This window comes from Trachemys scripta, chromosome 1 (assembly GCF_013100865.1).
Source record: "Trachemys scripta elegans isolate TJP31775 chromosome 1, CAS_Tse_1.0, whole genome shotgun sequence".
NCBI lineage: Eukaryota > Metazoa > Chordata > Testudines > Emydidae > Trachemys > Trachemys scripta.
This window is the reverse complement of record NC_048298.1, coordinates 198,966,938-198,990,123: the sequence shown is the minus strand read 5'-3', so window position 1 is coordinate 198,990,123 and position 23,186 is coordinate 198,966,938. Positions and strand designations below refer to the sequence as shown.

The 23,186-nt window shown below is 42.6% G+C and overlaps 1 protein-coding gene across 1 annotated transcript in view; it reads right to left on the bottom strand.

Moving 5' to 3' along the window:
- The window catches only part of CFAP47 (cilia and flagella associated protein 47), a 660,392-nt gene extending 641,677 nt beyond the window's left edge, over window positions 1–18,715 (bottom strand). Inside the window, exons 1-2 of the mRNA XM_034754614.1 lie at window positions 18,550–18,715; window positions 9,483–9,634 (exon numbers count right to left, since the gene is read on the bottom strand). Of these exons, the coding sequence (XP_034610505.1) occupies window positions 9,483–9,634; window positions 18,550–18,708 (311 nt within the window). The 5' untranslated portion in view covers window positions 18,709–18,715. The remainder of the gene's footprint in view (window positions 1–9,482; window positions 9,635–18,549) is intronic.
- Between the last annotated feature and the right edge of the window lie 4,471 nt (window positions 18,716–23,186).

Genomic DNA, 23,186 nt, shown 5'->3' with positions numbered 1-23,186 from the left:
GGCACAAGACCCTAATATAAATTCTCAGAAAATCTTTCACTCATTTTGGGTTAATTCCAGCATAAAATTGACTAAAATGACAAAGAAAAACATACACCACATTTCAATAGTAGCTGACCAAACTAATATTTATCCGGATGTTCACAACCTAGTACAACAAAACTTATGGCACTAAGTGTTCTTTATTTATGAGCATGAATCATGTAGTTTCAACAATATTAGTTGTAATAAAAGACGCTGGTGAAATCGAGTTAAAGCTATTTTTTTTCCTTTTTTCTAAGAGGCTTCAATCAAGATCAGGGCTCCATTGAACTAGGCACTGCACCAACCCTGACCCAAAGAGCTTTCAGTTTAAGGTTCCAAATCCTTGAATGGATTACGTGCAGGCAGACTGCTGCATTCAAAGCAAACTATCTCAAGGTGAAGGAAAGATAAGAAAAAACAGTAAGAGGCCAAAAAGACTCCTAATTGAGCCATATAATGACCTAAATATCAAAAAGGAACCCTACAAAAAGTGGAAATGTGGACAATTTGCTAAGAATGAGTACAAAAGAATAGCACAAGTATGTAGGAACAACGTAAGAAAGGTTAAGGCCCCAAGTGAGTTACACCTAGCAAGGGACATAAAAGGCAAGCAGTAGTAGTTCTTTAAATATATTAGGAACAATAGAAAGACAAAGGAAACTTGGGTCCTCTACTTAATGAAGGAGAGCCAGGGGTGAAAGAAAGATAAAATTCTTACCAGTATGGAGGCCAAGCTCCAGGTCCCTGGAAGGGGCGCGGCCAGGGGTCAGCCTCCCCCAGCCTGCCCCTTCCACGCTACCCGGTCCACACCACCCGGGGCTCCGGTGGCTGCCGTGGTAGCAGCGGCTGGAAGCCCCGGGCCCTTTTAAATTCCCGGGCCCCAGGGCAGCTGACCCTTTTGCCCCCGCCGTCGGCAGCCCTGGATGCAGGCTGGGGGGGGGAGGGGGAGGGGCAGTGACGTTAAAGTGCTGCCGCAACAGCACTTTAACGTGGGCTGCGTATGGGCCGGTACTGGCGGCCACTTCTTACTAGTATGCCGTACCGGCCCACTTTCACCTCTGAGGAGAGCTAATAACATCCAAAAAGCTGAGGTGTTTAAGGTCTATTTTGCTTCAGTCTTCACTAAAAAAAAGTTAATGGCGACCAGATACTTAATACAATTAATAACAACAACAAGGGGGAAGGAATGCAAGACAAAATAGGAAAAGAACAGTTTAAAGAATATTTGGATAAATTAGATGTATTCAAGTTGGCAGGGCTTGATGAAATTCATCCGACAGTATTTAAAGAACTAGCTGAATCAATCTCAGAACTGTTAGCAATGATCTTTGAAAACTCTTGGAAGACAGGTGAGGTCCCAGAAGAATGGAAAAGGGCAAACATAGTACCTTTCTTTAAAAGGGAGATCAAAGAGGACCTGGGGAATTATAGATCAGTCAGCCTAACTTAAGTACCTGGAAAGATAGTGGAGCAATTTATTAAACAATCCATTTGTAAGTACCTGGAGGATAACAGGTTAAGACGGAACAGCCAGCGTGGATTTGTCAAAAACAAATCATGCCAAACCAACCTAATTTCCTTCTTTGACAAGGTTACTGGCCTAGTGGGGAAGCAATAGACTTGATATATCTTCATTTTAGGAAGGCTTTTCACACAGTCACACATGACATTCTCATAAACAAAACTAGGGAAATGTGGTCTAGATGAAATTACTATAAGGTGGGATCACAACTGATCAAGAAAGAGTAGTTTTAAATGGTTTGCTGTCAAAGTGGGTGGGCATACCTAATGGAGTCCCACAAGGGTCAGTCCTGGGTCCCGTGCTGTTCAGTATTTTCGTTAAAGACTTGGATAATGGAGTGGACAGAGTACTTATAAAATTTGCAGATGACACCAAGCTGGGAACGGGTACAAGCACTTTGGAGAACATGATCAGAATTCAAAATCATCTTGACAAATTGGAGAATTGGTCTGAATTCAACAAGATGAAATTCAATAAAGACAAGGGCAAAGTACTTCACTCAGGGAGGAAAAATGACATGCACAACTACAAAAGGGGTGGGGGGGAATAACTGTGCAGGTGATAGCCACTAAAATACACAGCAGTACTATCAAATTGAATATAAAACCAACAAATGATGCAGCTGCAAAAAAGGCCAATGTCATTCTGGGTTGTGTTAACAGGAGTGTTCTAAGACATGGGAGGTAACTGTCCCACTCTACTCGGCACTGGTGAGGCCTCAGTTGGAGTATTGTGTCCAATTTTAGCTGCCACACTTTGGGAAAGATGTGGACAAATTGGAAAGAGTCCAAAGGAGAGTGACAAAAATGATAAAAGATTTAGAAAACCCTGACCTACGAAAGGTTAAAAAAAACTGGTCATGTTTAGTCTGAGAAAAGAAGGGCGTGAGGAGACTGATAACATATTTGGAGGCCAAGTGTTGTTATAAGAGGACTATGAATAATTGTTTTCCCACATCCATTGAAGGCAGGTTAAGAAATAATGGGCTTAATCTGCAGCCATGGAGATTAAGGTTACATATTAGGAAAAGCTTTCTAACTATAAGCATAGTTTAATCCTGGAATAGACTTCCAAGGGAGGTTTTTTTTAAGAACATGGAATCTCCACCACTGGAGGTTTTTTAAGAATATGTTGGACAGACAGCTCTCAGGGATGGCATAGGTTTACTTTGTCCTGCAACAGTGCAGGGAGCTAGACGTGGTGACTTCTTGAAGTCCCTTCCACCCTACTTTTCTATGATTCTATGACTCCCCAACCAAAGTGAATGGGGCTTCACATGAGCACAACAGTCTGCCAATGCATAGTCCATTACCGGATCGGAGTTTAACTATATTACAAGAGACAACAAGTGGATCCAATGAACAGACAGGAGAGAGCACAAAGGTATCAGTGAGACTATTATGTTTAGCATAATGAGCAGTGGTCACAGTTATGTGAAGAATGGAAGGGGAATCTTCTGAAATGGACACATTGTGTAAATACAATATTTTAAAATCAATTAACTGTTACAGTTTTTATATCCCCACCTCCAAAAAAGGTAATTTACCAGTGATACAGTTCTGTGTGGGGACCAGCGTTGACCTTCCTGTGTTTAGAATGAGACCTAGACAGTTGTGTAAGTGCAGTGTGATATTATGTGAGAAAGGACTTCTTCCCTTGGACCTGCACCAGAGCAGAAAGGCATCCAGATAGAATACATGAATTCCCTTCTTCCTGAAGTATGATGTCAACTCTGACCATACATTTGGTAAAAATCCTGGGGGCAGAAGACAGCGCAGTGCAAAGGGAAGAACTGTGTACTGAAAATGGTGGTTTGCCATGAGGAACCAGAGAAATCTTCCGTAGCTTGGGAAAACTGCCACATGGAAGTAAGCGACCTGTCTGCGCCTTATACTTTTTGAGTTAAGGGAAACAGACAAAAGTATAGGCTAGTACAGATTGGAGAAAGACAGGAAATCCATCCTTAGAAAATGCTCTCACAGATGTTGCAAAACCTTTTTTTTTTTTTTTTTTTTAATATCTTGTTCCCTAGCAACATGATAAACAGTCAAAGTAGTAAATTCTAGGAGGCGATAAACTGGACTATTAGGACATGAAATAAGTACAGGGAGATAGTTAGCTTGTTTACAACTTAAAATGTATTATAGGTGTACTTTAAAGTATTCTACATTTCTTCCAAGAAGTTGCTTCAGAAATACGAGAGACATTAGAATCTTGTCTAATTCCACTCCGGAACCAGCTACACTTCTGGAACGCTTACGAATCAGAAGATATTTTGTGACACTGAAGAGATTCTTTAAGGAATAAGACTATCTATTAAATCCTGTGTGTTTTATGATGGAAAGGTCAAGTTGTTGAAAAGATAGGAATAGTTTATTTGATTTCCTAAAGGACTTTGTACCATTCAAATAAGAGCTTAATATTTTACAACAAACCAAATTTCTGTTCTTCTGCTTCGGGTAGGTCTACACTGGAAACTTCAAAGTGCTGCCATGGGAACGCTCCCACGGCAGCGCTTTGAAATGCGAGTGTGGTTGCGCGTGAGTGCTGGGAGAGAGTTCTCCCAGCGCTCCTGTTAATCCACCTCCACGAGGGGATTAGCTCCCAGTGTTTGGAGCCTGTCTACACTAGCGCTTTAAAGTGCTCAGACTTGCTGCACTCAGGGGGGTGATTTTTCACCTCCCTGAGCCAGCAAGTTAGAGCACTAAAAAATGTAAGTGTAGACAAGCCCCGCATCTTTGTCTGGTTTAGGGCATAAGGTCATAAGTCTGATTAAGACCTATTAGGCCAAATTCACTCCTGCTTTAACTCCATTAGAAAAAAAATGGAGTTACATCAGGGATAAATTTGGACCACCATCTAATAAATTGTTTATGTTTATCATTGTAAAAACTGAATGCACCATATCACCAACAGTTAAAGTTGATGATTAGGGTAACAGCAAAAGGGTAATGTAATTAATTCCAATTTAGGAAAGTTTCTTTCTTTGGACTGTTGACACTACCTGAGAATTATGTACTCTAACATAGCCGAAGACCTCAACCCTGTAATGCATTTAAGCACATGTATAGTCCCATAATACAATGGTATAAAGACAACACATGAGTTGGGAGGATGGTAGTGTTGGACACAGTTCAATAAGAGAAGGTTAATGGTCTAGAGAGATTAAGTAAATTTCAATCTTATGCTTATTTATCTTTACACATTTATTGTATTAGACAGAAGTTTTCATGCAAGGTTAGCATCTAGGTTTATTTAAATCCATGCAGATAACTTAAATTGTAACTGGCAATGAGAAAATTCCAAAAGCTAAAAGAATAATATATGTGGTGTAGAAAGAGAAATATTTAGGCCTGGATTCTACAAAGCAGTTAAGAACATGTCTGCAACTTTGCTCATATGAGGCTGCAGATTATGCTTCCAGTGCCACCGGACCAAACTCACCTAAAGGTAATTGGCAGATCTGGTCAAAATGTTTTGAACATTTTTTTCCCCCAAAAAATTGTTGTGTCAAATTGGGCATTTCCATAGGAACTATCCTATTTCCAATAATTTTTTTCAGGTTTTCATTATAAAAAAGAAGATTTTATTTTTGGCCTAAAACTTGGGGTGGGGCGGGGGGAATTGTTTTCTTCAAAAAAAATTTGGGGAAGAAGGGATGGTTTGTTCATTTGTTTTTAAGAAAACCTGAAAACTTAATTAAAAAATTGCAACAAAATCCAAAAATATTTTCACATGTGAGAACAAAAAACCCCACTCCCTGACAAGCGCTCGCAGTATTATACATGTGTCGTGGAGGGCATAATCTGGAGATTGTGATGCTGCACAGATGTAGCCAAGCACATAGTTTGGCCTGCAAAACCCCTATGGCAACATGTGAGATGAACATTACCCAGTTTGATTGGCACAGCTCAAGTCACATTTGGAGGACTGGTATTTAGAAAATACAACTTTAAGGTCCTTATCAAAGGGCCAGTAAAATCTCTGATTTAGATGTTTCTTTGACACAATACCAGAAATTTCATTCCTTTCTAAGTTCACTCTCCCATTCATATTTAACTTCAGATGTAAGAAAATTTAGTCATCTGTACATTTTCCTTACTAAATGTTTGCCTGAAATAAATGTATATTAAAAAAGCTTCCAGGAGTGATATTTTAGAAGATTCTAATCTTTACTAAAACTGTTTTATTAAGAAATTTAGCCAGCCATGAAGGGCAGGGCTCCAGGGAGATGATCTGAACCAGCCCATATTTTTCCCATTTTATTATTCAAAATCCTCTCTTCATAAATTAATTTTTAAGGTTGTTCAAGATTAGAATTTTTCTCCAAAACCCTCAGATTAGATTTGGTGCTTGTATCAATCTTCTTCAAATCACACCACAAGTAGTAAAAATTCAATGTATATATCTGTATAGACAATTGCTTCAGATATAGTAGATGAGTGAGAAACACCTTCCCCATTGGTTTATCCCTGAACAACCACCAAAGGAAATAAAATATTAAAGGCAGGTAATAGGCATTTAACTCTGACAGATCAAGTACTCCAGCAACTGCCAGGTCCTTTTCATGATCTTATGCAAAATATTTAAAGTATAGTAACCTGAGATTCCATTAGAATGTTTCTTTTAATGCTCTGAAATGCTGAAAATTTTGAAGCAGGAGCAGTCCTATGGGATGTTACTCAGGTCCACATTCATATTTACAATTTTAGCTCTGCTAAGCAGACAATGAAAATAAACTCTCTATATAGTATTTTCTCACATTCTGCTTTATGACGTACTACAGACTAGATTTGGTCAATAAGTTTACAAAGTATACAGCGGTGCTGAATGAAACAATTAAAAAAAAATCCCTTGTCAACAAAAGAACAAGACACCAGAGCAACCAACATTACCCTTGGGAAGAAACAGACTTTTTCAAAATAAAGACCACAAAGTTTATTCCTTCTTCCAGGACACATTCACTGAGTAGTATACATTATTCTGTATTTTTTTCTGCAGGCAGTTACATTTTTATCTTCAAAATGAAAAAAATTACAAAAATTCTCTGGGTTTTATATATGATACTCGGATTCCTTTCCAGAAGTTACTACGGTAAAAGCTTTGTTATCTGGCATGTGGGGGATGTCGGTTAGTCAAAAATTCTGGTTAACTAAGAGTTATATTTACCAATGGAGGGAGAGAGTTTGAGTGCGAGAAGGGGCTCAGGGCTGGGGTGAAGGAAGGTGTGCAGGCTCTGGGAGGGAGTTTGGGTACGGGAGGGGCATGGGAAGGCTTTCGGGTGCTGGATACAGGCGGCACTCACCTCAGCGGGTCGCAGCAACATGTCCCTGCTGCTCCTAGGTGGAGGCGTGGCTCTGCACACTGCCTCTGCCCACAGGTGCCACCCCTGCAGCTCCCAATGGCCACTGTTCCCAGCCAATGGAAGCTGCGGAGCCAGCATAAAGGGCAGGGCGGAGGCAGCGCACGGAGCCCCCACGGTTGTTCTTCTGCCTAGGAGCAGCAGGGACATGTTGCCGCTTCCGGGGAGCCACTTAGAGCCAGGTAGAGAGCCTGCTGGGCATTCCAGTCAAAAACTGGACATCTGGCAACCCTATTGAAGATTTGTATTGGGAGAAAGCAGAAATGCCGGTTTCTAGAGCTTTCCAGTTGGTAAAGTGTCAGATAACACAGCTTTTACTGTAGTAGTATTGCCTTGCAAAAGGATATCTAGAACTTCAAGCAGGAAGAGGTTACACCTGCAAGAAAAACAACAGCCAGCTGAAAAAAATCAAATTTCTTTCCTAGACAACCAATTTACTGTTTCCTACTTTAGAAGAATGTGCATAGAGACCATTCTGCAACCACTACAGTGAATGGTGCACACAGACTTAAAAGATCTCCAGATGTTCCTTCATTTTATGTGGGACAAATAGAAATAGTAGTTTCAGCATCTACCACGTAATATCTTAGTCACTCCTTGACTTGCAACTCAAAGTTCAGACTGCTACAATTTAAAAACAGGATTTAAAATACATGACTCATCCAGAAATTATCTCTTTGATATGTTTATATTTTATATTCAATCAAGAAACATTAGCCAAAGAATGGCATTTTTGGCGTTCACGTTTAATTTGGTCAACATTGAACAGTTCTTGATTACAGAAGAAGCAGTAGATTTCCTGAGTCTGGGAACAGATAATAGAACAACAATTTAGCTCTTAGTCTGTTCTGTAATAGCAAAGCAATTTTTGGATCAGATGCAGATGTGAAACTAAAATTACCTGTATCAGAGGGGTAGCCATGTTAGTCTGAATCTGTAAAAAACAGCATAAGCTTTCGTGGGTAAGAACCTCACTTCTTCAGATGCAAGTGAGGTTCTTACCCACAAAAGCTTATGCTCCCAATACTTCTGTTAGTCTTAAAGGTGCCACAGGACCCTCTGTTGCTTAAAATTACCTGCTTAGTCTGAATAAATGAACTGTAAGATCCCGAGACCATTCTGGGAAATGTGCTATACTCAAGAATTTTGCCCCCATTTAGCACATGGATGCTTTAGCTGAAGCTTTTCCTATTCACAAGCAAAAACTTGGCCAAACTGTTTCATATGGTTAAAGATAGAATGCATGAGTAAGTTCAGAAAAAACTGCGCCCATTTCTTTAATGCATAGTTTTAAATTTTGGGAACATTGCTCATAAAGTACTTACAACTACAAATGAAAATACAATTCCTAACTTAAATTGCCATTTCTGAGTCGCCTCTTGGCGGCTACCATCTTGCTAAAAGTGACAACTTTATTTACACTGAACTTGGAAGCCTGAAGGGAGACTATTAATCAATTTCTATCATGTTTTAATACTCGTATAACATCAAATTGAAAACATTTTTAAATGGGAGAGAAGCAAATCTGAAGAGTAGAGAGAAGTGACAGATACGTAAAGAGGAAGTGCTGGGATAAGCATAGCCTAGATGAAGCATCCAAATATCCTGCCTACTTCTTGACAGAACTCTCAAAGAGTGAGGTTTTTATCTAATGGTTTGAATACTGCTTATTCTGAAAGGGAATCCATTACTGCCTGTGCAGGTCATTTTTTATGTTAGTAATCATTTTATAAAAACTATTGTTTTCGGTTGTTTATGACCATGGATGCAATTTTTTACAAAAGCATGGGTTCCAATTTGATATAGATTATCCAATAGATTATGCTATAATCTGAGACCCCATTATAAATTTTTAAAATATTTACAAAATTGAGGAAGAAATGCTTCACTATAATGAAGTCATAACTATAGATCAATCAACACAAGCGGTCCATTTCCTGGACACTACTGTGCTAATAAGCGATGGTCACATAAATACCACCCTATACCGGAAACCTACTGACCGCTACACTTACCTACATGCCTCTAGCTTCCATCCAGGACACACCACAAGATCCATTGTCTACAGCCAAGCTCTAAGATACAACCGCATTTGCTCCAACTATATGTGCAATAATTATAAGGACTTACATATCACCGACTCAATAGTGAGTATATGCAGGGAAGAAAAAGGCCATCCCATACTTTCCAATTGTATAATTAGAATTGACCCAGAGAAAGCCATTTATCATGAAAACCATCATAGGCTAAAAATGTAGAGCACAGATATGAGCCCAAACCACTTCAAGTTCTTAAATATGAAGACTGAGTACACTTGGTCAAAATTTAAATCCTTTGTTAACATCAAGTGACATCACTAAAATGAACATCCTACCTGTGTGACATTCTTAAAAAAAAAAAAAAAAAAAAAAAAAAAATCAGAAACTTACCTTTATAAAGAAATTCACCATTTGTTTTCAAAATTCAGATAACAAATTAGTTACATCATTATACATGGCTATATGTATTAGCATACTTCCCTTTCAAGTAAAATGAAAATATAATTAACAGTTTATGTACTTTTAAATACCATACCCTATCAGAGGGATCTCAATTACATCTTCCTCTACCAAAAGGAGTAGTCTATCTCGAAGGTCCTCCTCACTGTCAGGATGATATTCCACAGTAGCTGTAACTTGAAGACCAGATGCAATGGGTTTATCTGGATTTTCCACAATCAATTTAAACTACAATGAAAAAAACAGCAATATTTAAATCAATTTTTAAATATTTCTATATAAACCTCTGTATACAAGTGGCCCATTTTCAGCGTAATATGTTGGGGTTTACCTGTGTAATTAACGTTATGATCAACAGCTTTAAAATTCCACTCACTATTCACCACTGGCAAGAAGAAGTTTCCTGATAATATAGTAAGCTAGAATACTGATATGTCAATTTCTGCCAAAATTAGCTTTCATTTAAGTGTGTTATTTCTACTCTTGATGGTTAAGAAGATAAGCTACCAAATGTGAACCAATGCACTGTTATCTTCCTGACTCTACAGACAGACATCTCCATTGCCTCTGCTGCTATTAGCTTTCCCAAACAAAGGCAAAATTATAAAGACTTTACTCAGTTTCCTTGTTACGATTCAGAACCTTATGAGTAGCAGTTAAAGTGCCAAGAATCAGAGCAGTTTAACTCTAGTTTTCCTTGGGGAAAACATGCACAATTGTAAAGGCACACAGTACAGTTATTCAATGAGGAGATGATTCAGCTCAATGTAAAGTCTCCCATTGACTTCAGTGAGAGTCAGATTAGACCCTGAGAAGGGAGAGGGACCACAAAATATCCATATTGAGGGAGTACATCTTTTTTTTCCTTTTGCACGTCTCTCTTCCTTGGGCTGCAAACTTGTCACTTGTGTATTGACCAGAAGCCAATATAAAGAGTTGGAGAGACCTCCCCCTACCTCCCCTCCCTCTACACATGCTCCCCTGAGTAGGGGACATGTTGAGCAATCTAGTAGGAATCCCAGCAGTAATTCTCAAGAAGTAGGGATGGGGACCTAGGATGTTGACCAAGGTATTAGCCTCCAAGTCAAGCCAATATTTCCTAGTGAAAGAGTGAACTGAGCTCCAATAGTAACTTTGCGAATTTCAGGGAATGATATATTACATATGCAAGCAAGAGTGACCACTCTTCCTCTCAGAGAATGGGGTCTTGGCTTTTCTGGTCAGCTAGATCAGCATAATTCTTAAAATGAATGCAGTGACGGATTAGCCACTTGGCCGAAGGGGCCCGGGCCAAGGAACCGCGGTCAATGGTGGAGGAGCCCCACAGGTGGAAGGGGAGGAACGGGGGCGGGACCACAGGTGGAAGGGGTGAAGAGGGTCCCCCACTTGCTCTGGCCTAAGGCCCCAGGAAACCTTAATCTGCCTCTGGTTGAATGCGAAAATGATGCATGGGCTGCAGCTGGGGCAGAGTGAAGCTGTCTGCCTTCTTCAAGGCTTAGGTCACTGTAAGCACATCAGGCCTGGGCTCAAGTCCCTCCACTAGCTCCTAGTCAGCTTCTGATGCCTGTTTAACATCATGCTGTGACACTGCACCCCATATTCTTCATAGTGATATTATGATATGATTATGAGGTAACGATGATGTATTTTATGCAAGATAAAGTCATGTGAGGTGTCTTTGGAAAAGTTATGATTTGCTGAATATGATTATCCTGTTTGTATACATACATCTTTTTGTATCTGAAGTTATGAATATTAACTACATATATGTATTTCAAATGTAGTTACACCTAGCTAATGCCACCTAGACAAGATGCTTTCAGTCTAGATCAGCGGTTCTCAAACTGTGGGTCAGGACCCCAAAATGAGTCACGACCCCATTTTAATGGGGAGTTGCTGGGGCCTGGAGCCAAAGCCAAAGTCTGAGCCCCACCACCCGGGGCCAGAGCGGCTTCAACCCTGGGTGGCAGAGTAGGTTACAGGCCCCCTGCCTGAGGCTGAAGCACTTGGGCTTTGGATTTGGCCCCCCCACCTGGGGTGATGGGGCTCAGGCTTCAGTCCCGCTTCTGGGGTCGTGTAGTAATTTTTGTTGTCAGAAGGGGGTCACGGTGCAATGAAGTTTGAGAACGCCTGGTCTAGATAGCGGGTAGGGAAGGGTCTCTTTAGTGCAATAGGACATTAGGAAAAAACAATAGGACTGAGGAGAAGCTTATCTCCACCTGGTAATGAGCCTTCCTGAGAACACTCCAAACAGCCTGTGAGTAATGGCTGCTATGACTCTATAAGGACACGTGATCAGACCACATGATGCTGGACTCCATCTTGGGATGTTAGTATTTTTTAAAAAGACTTGTCTGGAAACCATGCTTTGAAAAAAAAAAAAAAAAAAAAAAAAGGGTTCCCGCCATATGCAAAACCTATATAAGGTGGGGAGTGACATCATCTGGTGTTCTTCACTCCCCACACAAGATGACTCCTGGAAACACCTGAGGAACAAAGACTGAACTGGGGGAAAGAGCTGGACCCAGGCTAAAGGAATTTCTAGCCTATAAATGAAACTCCTGGGGATTCCAAGCTATAAAGCAAGTGCAGCTTGCCCCTTAAGAATCTGCAGCCTGCTTGTATCATCTCTTAGGGTGAGAATCTGCTAATTCATATCCAATTTATTTAGTATATTAAGCTTAGTTTGCATTTTTGTTTATTTGCTAGATAATCTGCTATGATCTATTTATCACTTAAAATCTTATCTTATGTTGTTAATAAACTTGTTTTTGCTTTATCTAAACCAGTGAGTTGGAGTTAAGTGTATGAGAATCTTCGCTCAAGGGTTAAAAGCCATTGCATATTCCTCTCCACATTGAGGGAGGGGGCGAACTTTATGAGCTTATGCTGTACAGTTCCCTGTGCAGCACAAGACTGTATAATTTCAGGTTTATATTCCAGAGGGGGTGTGCGCCTGGGGAGCTGGGAGTTGCATTAGCTGTGTAGCCTTCCTATTCCTGGGCTGGTCAGAGAGCTTGCATGTGACTGCAGCTGGGTGTGTCCCTTCCTGTATGTATGTTGGTGAAAGTGCAGGCTGGAGGACTTTGCAACCTGTCACAGCAGTACAGTGTGAGAGGGAGCCCAGGCTGGTGGATCAGGGGCTCAGTGGTACCCCAGTTCCAGGTGGCACCCCAGAGGGAACCCGTCACACAAGCCTTGACTACATCATAGGTCCCGCTTTGATATATGAACCACTGCAACAGCTGTGCTCCTCTGGGACAATGCAGATCACTAAGCGCAGTACAACGCATATGAGAACTAAGGACAAACCATTTTCTGTTGAAGGGAATTGGCTATGGAACAATTTTCTAGAGGTGATCTGGCAAATCCAGAGTCTGAACATCTTCATGAAACATTAAAAAGCCTTCCTCTTTCAGAAAGCCTTTCATCTATAAGTGATACTCACAGTTTGACCACCACTTTTATTCCCAACCTCATCTCCCAAAAACAAACTACATCAAGCAGAGAGTTTCTGACCCTGTAAAGTGAGAAGTGCCAACGTTTCCATGAAAGCCACTAGAAGCTTCACTATTCTATAGATTTATGTGGAAGGCGCTCAGCTACTATAGTTATGAGAGGCAGTATAAAACTCTCAGAAAGCTAAATTGGAATATACTTTCTCCATTTTGGCAGTCTTTGAACAGAATTGTCTTGGGCTTTGCTCTCCAAAAACCAGAAATCCACTAAATTTATTTATGGAACAGCTTTGATTCCAGTCAGGTAATAACTGGCCTCCTCAGTAAATCAAGAGGTTAGAGGAGTGAAGACCTGAAGCAAAATAAAATTGGTGAAAGTGGAATAGTATGAATACTCTATGGAAAAAATTAGACTATGGTTGGAAAACAAACATGTTGTTGTGAAAGATGATATAAGGAAAGCCAGCATTATGGATGTCACCAATTCTCCTAGCTCAAGTGATGGTAACTAATTTTCAATGGCGGGGTAGGTGCTCAGAATCGCCAGAAAAAAAAAAATCAGGCCACTTATTTAAGTGCTTTAAATGCCTAAACATGGAGTTAGATACTTAATTTAGGCATCCACTATAGACAATGTTATCTGTAACTTCACAGAATGATGATGAAAAGATAAGTTACTCAAGAACTGAATAGACCGCCCCCACCCCCATAACACAGAGGAAACCATGTTAGCAGATGAAGGGGAGGGGAGGCTTGTAGTTAAGATTGTGAAACAGGAAACTGGATAACTAATTCAATTCCTGTTCTGCTTCAAACATACTGTGTGATCTTGGCCAAGTCACTTAATCTCTGTGACTCAGTTTCCCATCTGTAAAATGGCGATGATAGCACTTCCCTGACTCATTGTGGTGTTGTGAGGATAAATACTTAATAACTGAGGTGTTTGGATACAATGGTGATGAGAAAGGATAAACAACTGAAACAACTGATAGACTGCACGTTGACGGAAGCAAAGGCTGAAATTGTGGAAAAGCAACATCACTTGCCCCACAACCTCAGCATGCTGAACACAACGCCATCTACAGCCTCAGAAACAACTCTGACATCATAATTAAAAAGGCTGACAAAGGAGGTGCTGTCGTCATCATGAATAAGTTGGATTACGACCAAGAGGCTGCTAGACAGCTCTCTAGCACCACATTCTACAGGCCATTATCCTCTGATCCCACTGAGGATTACCTAAAGAAACTATACCATCTGCTAAAAAGCTCCTTGACAGAGCACAGGAACAAATCTGTACAGACACATGCCTAGAACCCCAACCAGGGGTATTCTATTTGCTACCCAAGATCCATAAACCTGGAAATCCTGGACGCCCCATCATCTCAGGCATTGGCACCGTAACATCAGGATTGTCTGGCTATATGGACTCTCTCCTCAGGCCCTACACTACCAGCACTCCCAGCTATCTTCGAGACACCACTGATTTCCTGAGGAAACTACAATCCATCTGTGATCTTCCAGAAAACACCATCCTGGCCAATATGGATGTAGAAGCCCTCTACACCAATATTCCACACCAATATTCCATACAAGCTATCAGGAACAGTATCCCTGATAATGTCACAGCTAACCTGGTGGCTGAACTTTGTGACTTTGTCCTCACCCACAACTATTTCACATTTAGGGACAATATATACCTTCAAATCAGCGGCACTGCTATGGGTACCAGCATGTCCCCACAGCATGCCCACATTTTTATGGCTGACTTAGAACAACGCTTCCTTAGCTCTCGTCCCCTAACGCCCCTACTCTACTTGTGCAACAGTGATGACATCTTCATCATCTGGACCCATGGAAAAGAAGCCCTTGAGGAATTCTACCATGATTTCAATAATTTCCATCCCACCATTAACCTCAGCCTAGATCAATCTACACAAGCGGTCCATTTCCTGGACACTACTGTGCTAATAAGCAATGGTCACATAAATACCACCCTATACTGGAAACCTACTGACCGCTACACTTACCTACATGCCTCCAGCTTCCATCCAGGACACACCACAAGATCCATTGTCTACAGCCAAGCTCTAAGATACAACCGCATTTGCTCCAATCCCTCAGACAGAGACAAGCACCTACAAGATCTCTATCAAGCATCTTAAAACTACAATACCCACCTGCTGAAGTGAAAAAACAGATTGACAGAGCCAGACGAGTATCCAGAAGTCACCTCCTACAAGACAGGCCCAATAAAGAAAATAACAGAACACCACTAGCTGTCACCTTCAGCCCCCAACTAAAACCTCTCCAGTGCATCATCAAAGATCTACAACCTATCCTGAAAGATGATCCCTCACTCTCACAGATCTTGGGAGACAGACCTGTCCTCATTTACAGACAACCCCCCAACCTGAAGCAAATACTCACCAGCAACCACACATCACTGAACAAAAACACTGACCCAGGAACCTATCCTTGTAACGAAGCCCGATGCCACTCTGTCCACATATCTATTCAAGTGACATCATCATAGGACCTAATCACATCAGCCATACCATCAGGGGCTCATTCACCTGCACATCTACCAATGTGATATATGCCATCATGTGCCAGCAATGCCCCTCTGCCATGTACATTGGCCAAACCGGACAGTCTCTACGCAAAAGAATTAATGGACACAAATCTGACATCAAGAATCATAATACTCAAAAACCAGTGGGAGAACACTTTAACCTGTCTGGTCATTCAATGACAGACCTGCGGGTGGCTATTTTACAACAGAAAAACTTCAAAAACAGACTCCAACGAGAAACTGCTGAACTCGAAATGATATGCAAATTAGACACAATCAATTTAGGTTTGAATAAAGACTGGGAATGGCTGAGCCATTACAAACATTGAATCTATTTCCCCATGTAAGTACTCTCACACTTCTTAGCCTAGTACAGACAGGTTGATATCTTGATTAGCACTTCAAAAGTTTTTCTCTTACTTAATTGGCCTCTCAGAGTTGGTAAGACAACTCCCACCTGTTCATGCTCTCTGTGTATATATATGTTCCATTCTATGCATCCGAAGAAGCGGGATGTAGCCCCTTATGCTCAAATAAATTTGTTAGCCTCTAAGGTGCCACAAGTACTCCTGTTCTTTTAACTGATATACTGATGCAGTACCCATCCTCTCTCCAAAGAAAAGAGATCCAGGACATAAAGAAGAAAGAATGGGACCTTCTTTGAAAGAAGCAAAAGATCTCTCAAGTCCATACTGAAGCAAGTATGAATATTCAAGCTGAGTCCTGCCAAATTTTCGAGGACCTCGAGAAGCAAAGGAAAAAGATTGAAAACTGGGGAAAGAGCGGGTATACATAAGCCCCACCAACCATTAAGAAAGAAAAGCATTCTAACCGAACTTGAGTCCCTGCCTGCTCTGGAACACTACCTCACTTACATGGTGTTCATACCTGTGGCAAAGAGATTCACATCTGGATGACACCATTTGGCAAAGAAAGAGGATGTCACAGAGTTCTTGAAAGGAAACAGTTGGGGAGGATACGGGGGTAAATCAAACTCCCTACTTGAGTTATTTCACCCAGGAGAGGATAAGCAAGATTCACCAGCAAAGATTAATCTGATATGCAACTTCCATAACTCAAACACATGGAGGCTTCTTTTCCCCAAAAGCACTTCTAATGCTAACTGTGGATCTATCACTTAAAATCTAATGAAAACAGTCAATTTTCCTAATGTCCCATAGCCGCCACCTGCACTTTCTCAAGAACAGCATATAAAGACCCCAAGAACTCCCTATATTTTCAGAATTGGTTCATCTTCCCATAATCATCCAGCTGAGGACTCATGGATTTTCATTAAGAGTCTCCTTTCTCCATGGACAATTTTATTCAGTTCCACGAGCTGCCAATGCTCCCCCCGGTTGCCAATGCTCCTCCTTTATGCCTGCAGCATCCAACCATGCAGGCTCCATGTGTAGTGCATCCTATTGTTGGCTTTCCCTGGCACCTGCACCCACCCAGTTAGGAACAGCTTTGGCCAAGAGTTCCCATTCATTCAAGAGTTGGGAAGAACAAAAGGCCACTTTCCGGTACCTTCCCCCATGCAGCTCCTCACAGGGCTGCAGTGGGGGCTGTGCCTGTGTATCTGGGGTCAAGTCCTGCCTACTGGCAGGATGGGGGGGGGGACACTGAGCAGCACATCCCTCGGCCCACGCCACTTCCCACAGCCCCCATTGGCCTGATGCGTCAAACTGCGGCCAGTGGGAGCCGCGATCGGCGGAACCTGTGGACGCAGCAGGTAAACAAACCGGCCCGGCCCGTCAGGAGCTTACCCTGGTGAGCCGCGTGCCAAAGGTTGTCTATCCCTGTTCTAGATCAATGGGTTAAAACACTTAGCGGGGATGTGGGAGAGACAGGTTCAATCCCCACTCAGGCAGAATGGGATAAAGGATTTGAAAAGCGAGGTACCTGCATGCAGTGGGGATTTAGGCACTGAACTCTGTGAGGGGATGCGGTTTAGCACACATCCTTCTGAGTGGCATCTCCCAGAAGCTGTCTTTGGCAGCTGCCTGTCTAGAGAGCTGTTTTTTGTAGTACCGACTCTGTGTTACCTCTCCCCTCCCCCCATGCATTATATGGGGAGCATAATCACCTAACTCAGGATTTGTGAACTGCAGCTGTGTTCCTCTGACTATCTTGGTGCCCAAAATCTAGGAAGGAGCACTGCAATGCTTAAGTCCCTTTCTGAACATAGGACTTAGGTCTTTTCCTCACTGATAAAAAAGGTGATTTTTGTTTTATTTGGTAGCTAACATGCAGAAGCTATTCTGATATAAAAACCACAGTGAGAGGTCACTTCGGCTTTAGCAGTGAGGAAAAAGCCTGAAAAAACATCTCTGGAATAAGATCAGAGGACAATATACACATACGGTTGTGCCAAAGTTCAGAAGTACAAATTTAGTTTTGAAAACTTGATCAATATGCGTAACAGTGACAAGGGATTTGGGCAGGGGGAGGGGTGTTTATAATGAAGAATGGTAGATTTTCTGCTTAATAGCTTGTGTTTAAAATGGAATAATAATAAACATATTTCAAAAACTGTTTACAGTACTTTACACTAGTTTCAGTGTTTTGGGAACATTAAAATGTTATTATAGCCCATCATCTGCAATGGAAAGAAGCAAAGGAGAAAAAAAAAACCTCCAGGTCTTATGCAATAGCCCTGAAGTTTACCTCTGTAGAATGTTTTTTCAAATTACAAAAATATAATGTTTTTGCATCCACATTTAAAACAGAAATTTCCCCCTGGTAGTAAATCGTGAGGGGAGTGCCCACAACCATCACAACTTGCTACCTCCTCCCACCCCCAGGTGCAGGAGATGGGAGAAGGGGAGAGCCAGCAAATTGTGACACGTGTAGCAACACAGAGAGAGAGAGAGAGCGCGCTACCCTTGGACCAGAGGATGGGGAAAGGCCAAGGTAGCCCATTGTATCAGGGCAGCAGTTTGCTGCATTACACCTGGAGTGGCAACCCGCGCGCAAGCCCCAGAGCCCGCCCCTGCCCATCCCGGCGGCCTGGCCGAAGCGAATGCGGGGACTTGCCCCGGGCAGCCCCGGCCCCGGCCCCGGCTCTCCCATGTCCCAGGGGCTCGCTGGGCGGGGCAGCCCCTCACCTGGGCGCAGCGCGGCGGCAGCAGCTGGAGGCGGCGGCTCCCCGGCTGCAGGTTCTGGACGCTCAGCAGCGCCCGGTACCGGGCCCCGGGCACCGCGTCCACGAAGCGCAGCTCGGCCGGGCAGAGACGCAGCCCGGCCACGTCCCGCGGCCCCGCCATTGTCCCGTGCAGCGCCCGCGTCCCGGTTGCCTGGACACGCAGCCCGCAGCTGGGAGGACAGAAGGAGCCGGCACCGCTTGGAAACGGTCGCCGGGCAACGAAAACAGAACCCTGATTGGACGAGATTATGAGCGGAACTTCCAATTCAACCAATAGGGCGAGGGGCTGAGGGTGGAGCCTATCTTGGCCCCACCCCCTTGCTCATTAGCTACTGAACCGGCCATAGGAGTCCCAGGGGTTGGGGGAAGTACCAGCTGGGGTGATCAGACACAAGTGTGAAAAATCCGGGGGGTAATAGGAACCTATATAAGAAAAAGCCCCAAATATCAGGACTGTCTCTATAAAATTGGGACATCTGGTCACCCTAGTACCAGCCTTAAGGCCCAACCCTGCATGGCCAGGCTGGGGGCATATGGCACACCTGACTTGAGCCCCTGCCTTGGGAACTGGGAAGGATTCCCTTCCCTCCAGTTTTATCATGTCTCCCTCTCAGGGATGATGGATCCTGTGAGGAGTTTTTATGAGACTTGATTCCTCCTTCGCCTCCTTGGGGCAGCAGATGGGGTTTAAAATGTGACTCCAGTCCGAAAGATAACTGAAACGCAGCATTAAAGGGTCCTGTGTTCATTGTGCCTCCTTTACAAGAAAAAATTATTTTGTTTTTCTAACGGCTAGACCTGCAAATCCAACCTGGGATCTTAAAGTGAAGCTGGGTTATTTATATCTCCAATATCAGCCTCAGTCAGAGTCTGCAGGTGGAATTCAGTTAAGATCTCTGTTGACATTCAAACCAGAGGAGAAGCCAGCTCCCACAATTAGTATGTTTGTCTCTGCAAAACTGACCAAGTTAAAAGAAGAACAGGAGTACTTGTGGCACCTTAGAGACTAACAAATTTATTAGAGCATAAGCTTTCGTGGACTACAGCCCACTTCTTCGGATGCATATAGTTAAAAAAAAAAGTTAAAAAGCTTGTCTGAATTACATATAAGGAGCACGGCCTGTTATGAAATGAAGTGGCATTTTTACATCCATTTTTCAAAGTAAAACCATAGTTTAAAGATGGAATGGAACAGTCTCTTCCTCTCTTTGGCCTCCTCTAGACTAAGATTGAAGGATGTGATATTAGCATGTGTTAATATCACACCCTTCAATACAAGTCTAGAAAAAATGTTTGAAGATGGATTTGTTGCACAGGTGCTGACTTTCTAATGTGCCAGGGGGTGCTCAACCTCTGTCTCTGCCCCACGCCCTGCCCCACTCAATCCCTTCCTCCAAGACTCCACCCCCATCCTGCCTCTTCCCACTCCACTCCTGTCCCTCCTCTTCCTGCCCTTTTCTGCCCCCTCACCCGCGTGCTGTGACCTTGCTCCTCCCCCTCCCTCCGAAAGCCTTCTGCACACCGTGAAACAGCTGATCACAGCAGGTAGGAGGCTCAGGGAGGGAGGGAGAGGTGCTGATCAGCAGGGTCTGCTGGCAGGCAGTAAACACGGGGGACAGGAGGGGAGCTGATAGAGGGGCTGATAGCAGAGCACCCACCATTTTTTCCCCATGAGTGCTCCAGCCCCGGGGCACCTACAGAGTCTGCGCCTATGATTTGTTGCATTTATTTCCAAGAGATTTACATTGTCATTGAGTGACACAGTTGTGACATAGCAGCTGTATGCTAGAGGACTGTCTAGTTAGGTACCCAGTGTGTGACATTTCTTAAAGGGACTTGCAAAGGAAAATAACATTGGGCTTGTGCCCTGTTTTGATTCTTTATAATATACAAAAAAATATACAAAAAAAAGGCCTGAAACTTTTCTCCTGATTGTTTTTTTACACTGAAAATCCAGGTCTCGAATATGACAACTGGAGAACTAGTGAAATGATACTGATTTGGATTTTTCTTCCTGTCTTTTTCATTTTTAGCCAATTAGTTCATTTTATCATCCATTTATGAATGTGTTATTTGGTGTTATGGTCAATTTAGATGCTATTTCATATATAATTAATGTATGAAAAATAGATTTGAATTGTAGGATTATAGAAGTATAAGATTGATAAGCACTCAGGAGTGATAAATCGGTATTAGGCATATAAGTAAAGTAGAGCTGGAATGCAAGGCCTACAGGCGGAGGCCTGTTAGATTTTAGCTTAGCCATACTACACCATAGGTTTAAGAATTCTTGACAAGAATGGCTGACCTAGGAATAACTCTGTGCCAGTAAGGTCACAAGATTACTATAAAGGATGTGTCAATAGGTGATATTACAGAAAACCACAATGTATTGTCCAAGACCATGAGATACCTAATTGCAACATTATGGAATGTCCTGACTGCATGTTACATGTTGTATGTAGATGCTAATAAGAATAAAAGGAACTAAGAAACCTCCTATGAAAAATGGGGCATCCCAATATACACTGGGTGTGGAAGTACAGATAAGGAAAAGAGGGTTGAAACCCTCAGGTATATGCATAAGGTGTTAGGTGTGGTCAGAACAACAATATGAAAGAGGTTGCCTGATTGGGTAAAAGTGGGAAGAGCCCATGGGAAACCCCAGCAGGAATCATCCCTCTATTGATAATTGTCTGTTGTTAAGTCCATCGGACGGGGCACTGGAACAGGGGGAAAAGTCGCAGGGGGCCTTGGCCCCACCACTTTTTACCAGCCGAAAGGGCAAGGGATGGTGGAGAGGAGGCGGAGAGTAGAGAGCTGGGGGTGGGGTCTAGGGGGGAAGAGGCGGCATGTGAGCGGGGCCTCTGGGGAAGGGCGGTGCGAGGCCGGGGGCTCAGGGAGATTGCATGGTCTGAGGGTGGGGCTTCGGGAGAATGGGAAGTGTGGGGGAGGGGCCTCAGAGGAAGTTGGCTGCACAGGGGTGAGGCCTCAGAGAGAATGGGCAGCACAAGAGCAGGATCTTGTGGGGAAGGGGTGGTGTGAGGGTGGAGCCTTGGGGAGAAGGGGCAGGGCCCTGGTTCAGGTGCCAGTGGCCCCTCCACTTTTAGGAAGCTTCCACCACTCCTGCCTTCAGACCCTAGAATATCTTTGGGTATGTGTGTATGACTACAGTCTTAGTCATTGCATGTTTTTTGTAGGATTTTTGGATAATTGTAACTTTACTTGTTGCTTTAATAAAACTTGTAGTACAGACAAGACTTTGTACTTGGGAATGTATCTGTGGCCACTATCCTTGGTCTTTGTGTGTCCCTCCAAATTTGAGAAAAGCACCAGACATGATATTCACTCTGTTGAGCTTGAAACTGTAGCAACAGGAGCTGAACCCATGGTAGTGTATTGCAAAATTACTAAATTCAATTTAAATTAAAAAAAGGCTACAGATTCATTAAGAACAATGTATTAACCTTGTTTCTTTCTGGCTACAATGGTCAGACTAATTCCTTTGGTTATAGCTCACAGTCACCCTTACCTTTAAATGAAGAGGTGTTGTATCCCACACCAGTGTCTGGTTGCCACACCATGCAAGACTGAATCTTCATATTAAAGGTGAGGGATGTTCCAATATGCTCCTTTTTATGCAAATTAAGTGCATTCTTACCACAGCTGGAAAAATTGTGCCCTCATGTCATGAATGTGGGCACCATGCTACCTTGTTGGGACCATAATAAAACTGAACATTATGGAATTGTTTGATCTTATATTTGTATTCTTAATGTGTGTTATTCATGTACATATTTAACACAAGTAATGGGAGAACCAAACCAGGACTCTAATGACTGCATTTATTGTTGAAAAACCCTGTGATAAATGAAGTGGGGCGGGAGCTCCCTTTTATGGACACTCAGCCAGCCGGTTAACTATAAAGCCACACTTGTTGGCTGTTCTCTGCTTGCTTTACCTGTAAAGGGTTAACAAAGTCTCCCAGATAAAGGAAAGGGAGTGGGCACCTGACCAAAAGAGCCAATGGGAAGGCTAGAACTTTTTAAAAATGGGGAAAAAAAGCTTTCCTTTTGTTTCTTGGTTGTTCTCTCTTGGCTGAAGAGACAGGGGTAGCAGAAATGCTATGTAAAGTTTGAACCAGGTATGAACAATTATCTTTCATATCTAGAAGGATTCACTGGGACAGGGAATGTTTAGATAGCTATGATCAGGTTTATTTCTTTATTTTGGCTTGTGGATTTCCTCTGTGCTAAGCTCAGGTATTTTTGTTTTCTTTTGTAACTTAAGCTGGACCCCAGGGAGCCATTCCTGGTGTTTAACCCCTTTTCAGTTGCTCTATAAAATCTGGCAATAGCCTGATTTTCCAGAAGTGTTTCCTTTCTTCTTCTTCTTTTTTTTAAATAAAATTTACCTTTTTTTAAAGACCTGATTGGTTTTGTGTCTTAAAAGGTCTGTGCATATGTTTTTCAATTAGCTGGTGACAACAGCTGGGTTTCCCTTTTTGTTTGTTTTCTTTCTCAGCTTCCCAAGGGAGGGGTGGAAAAGCCAAGCGGCCTCAGGGGAAACTTCCCAAGTGAGTTTTTCCAGGATTTGCAA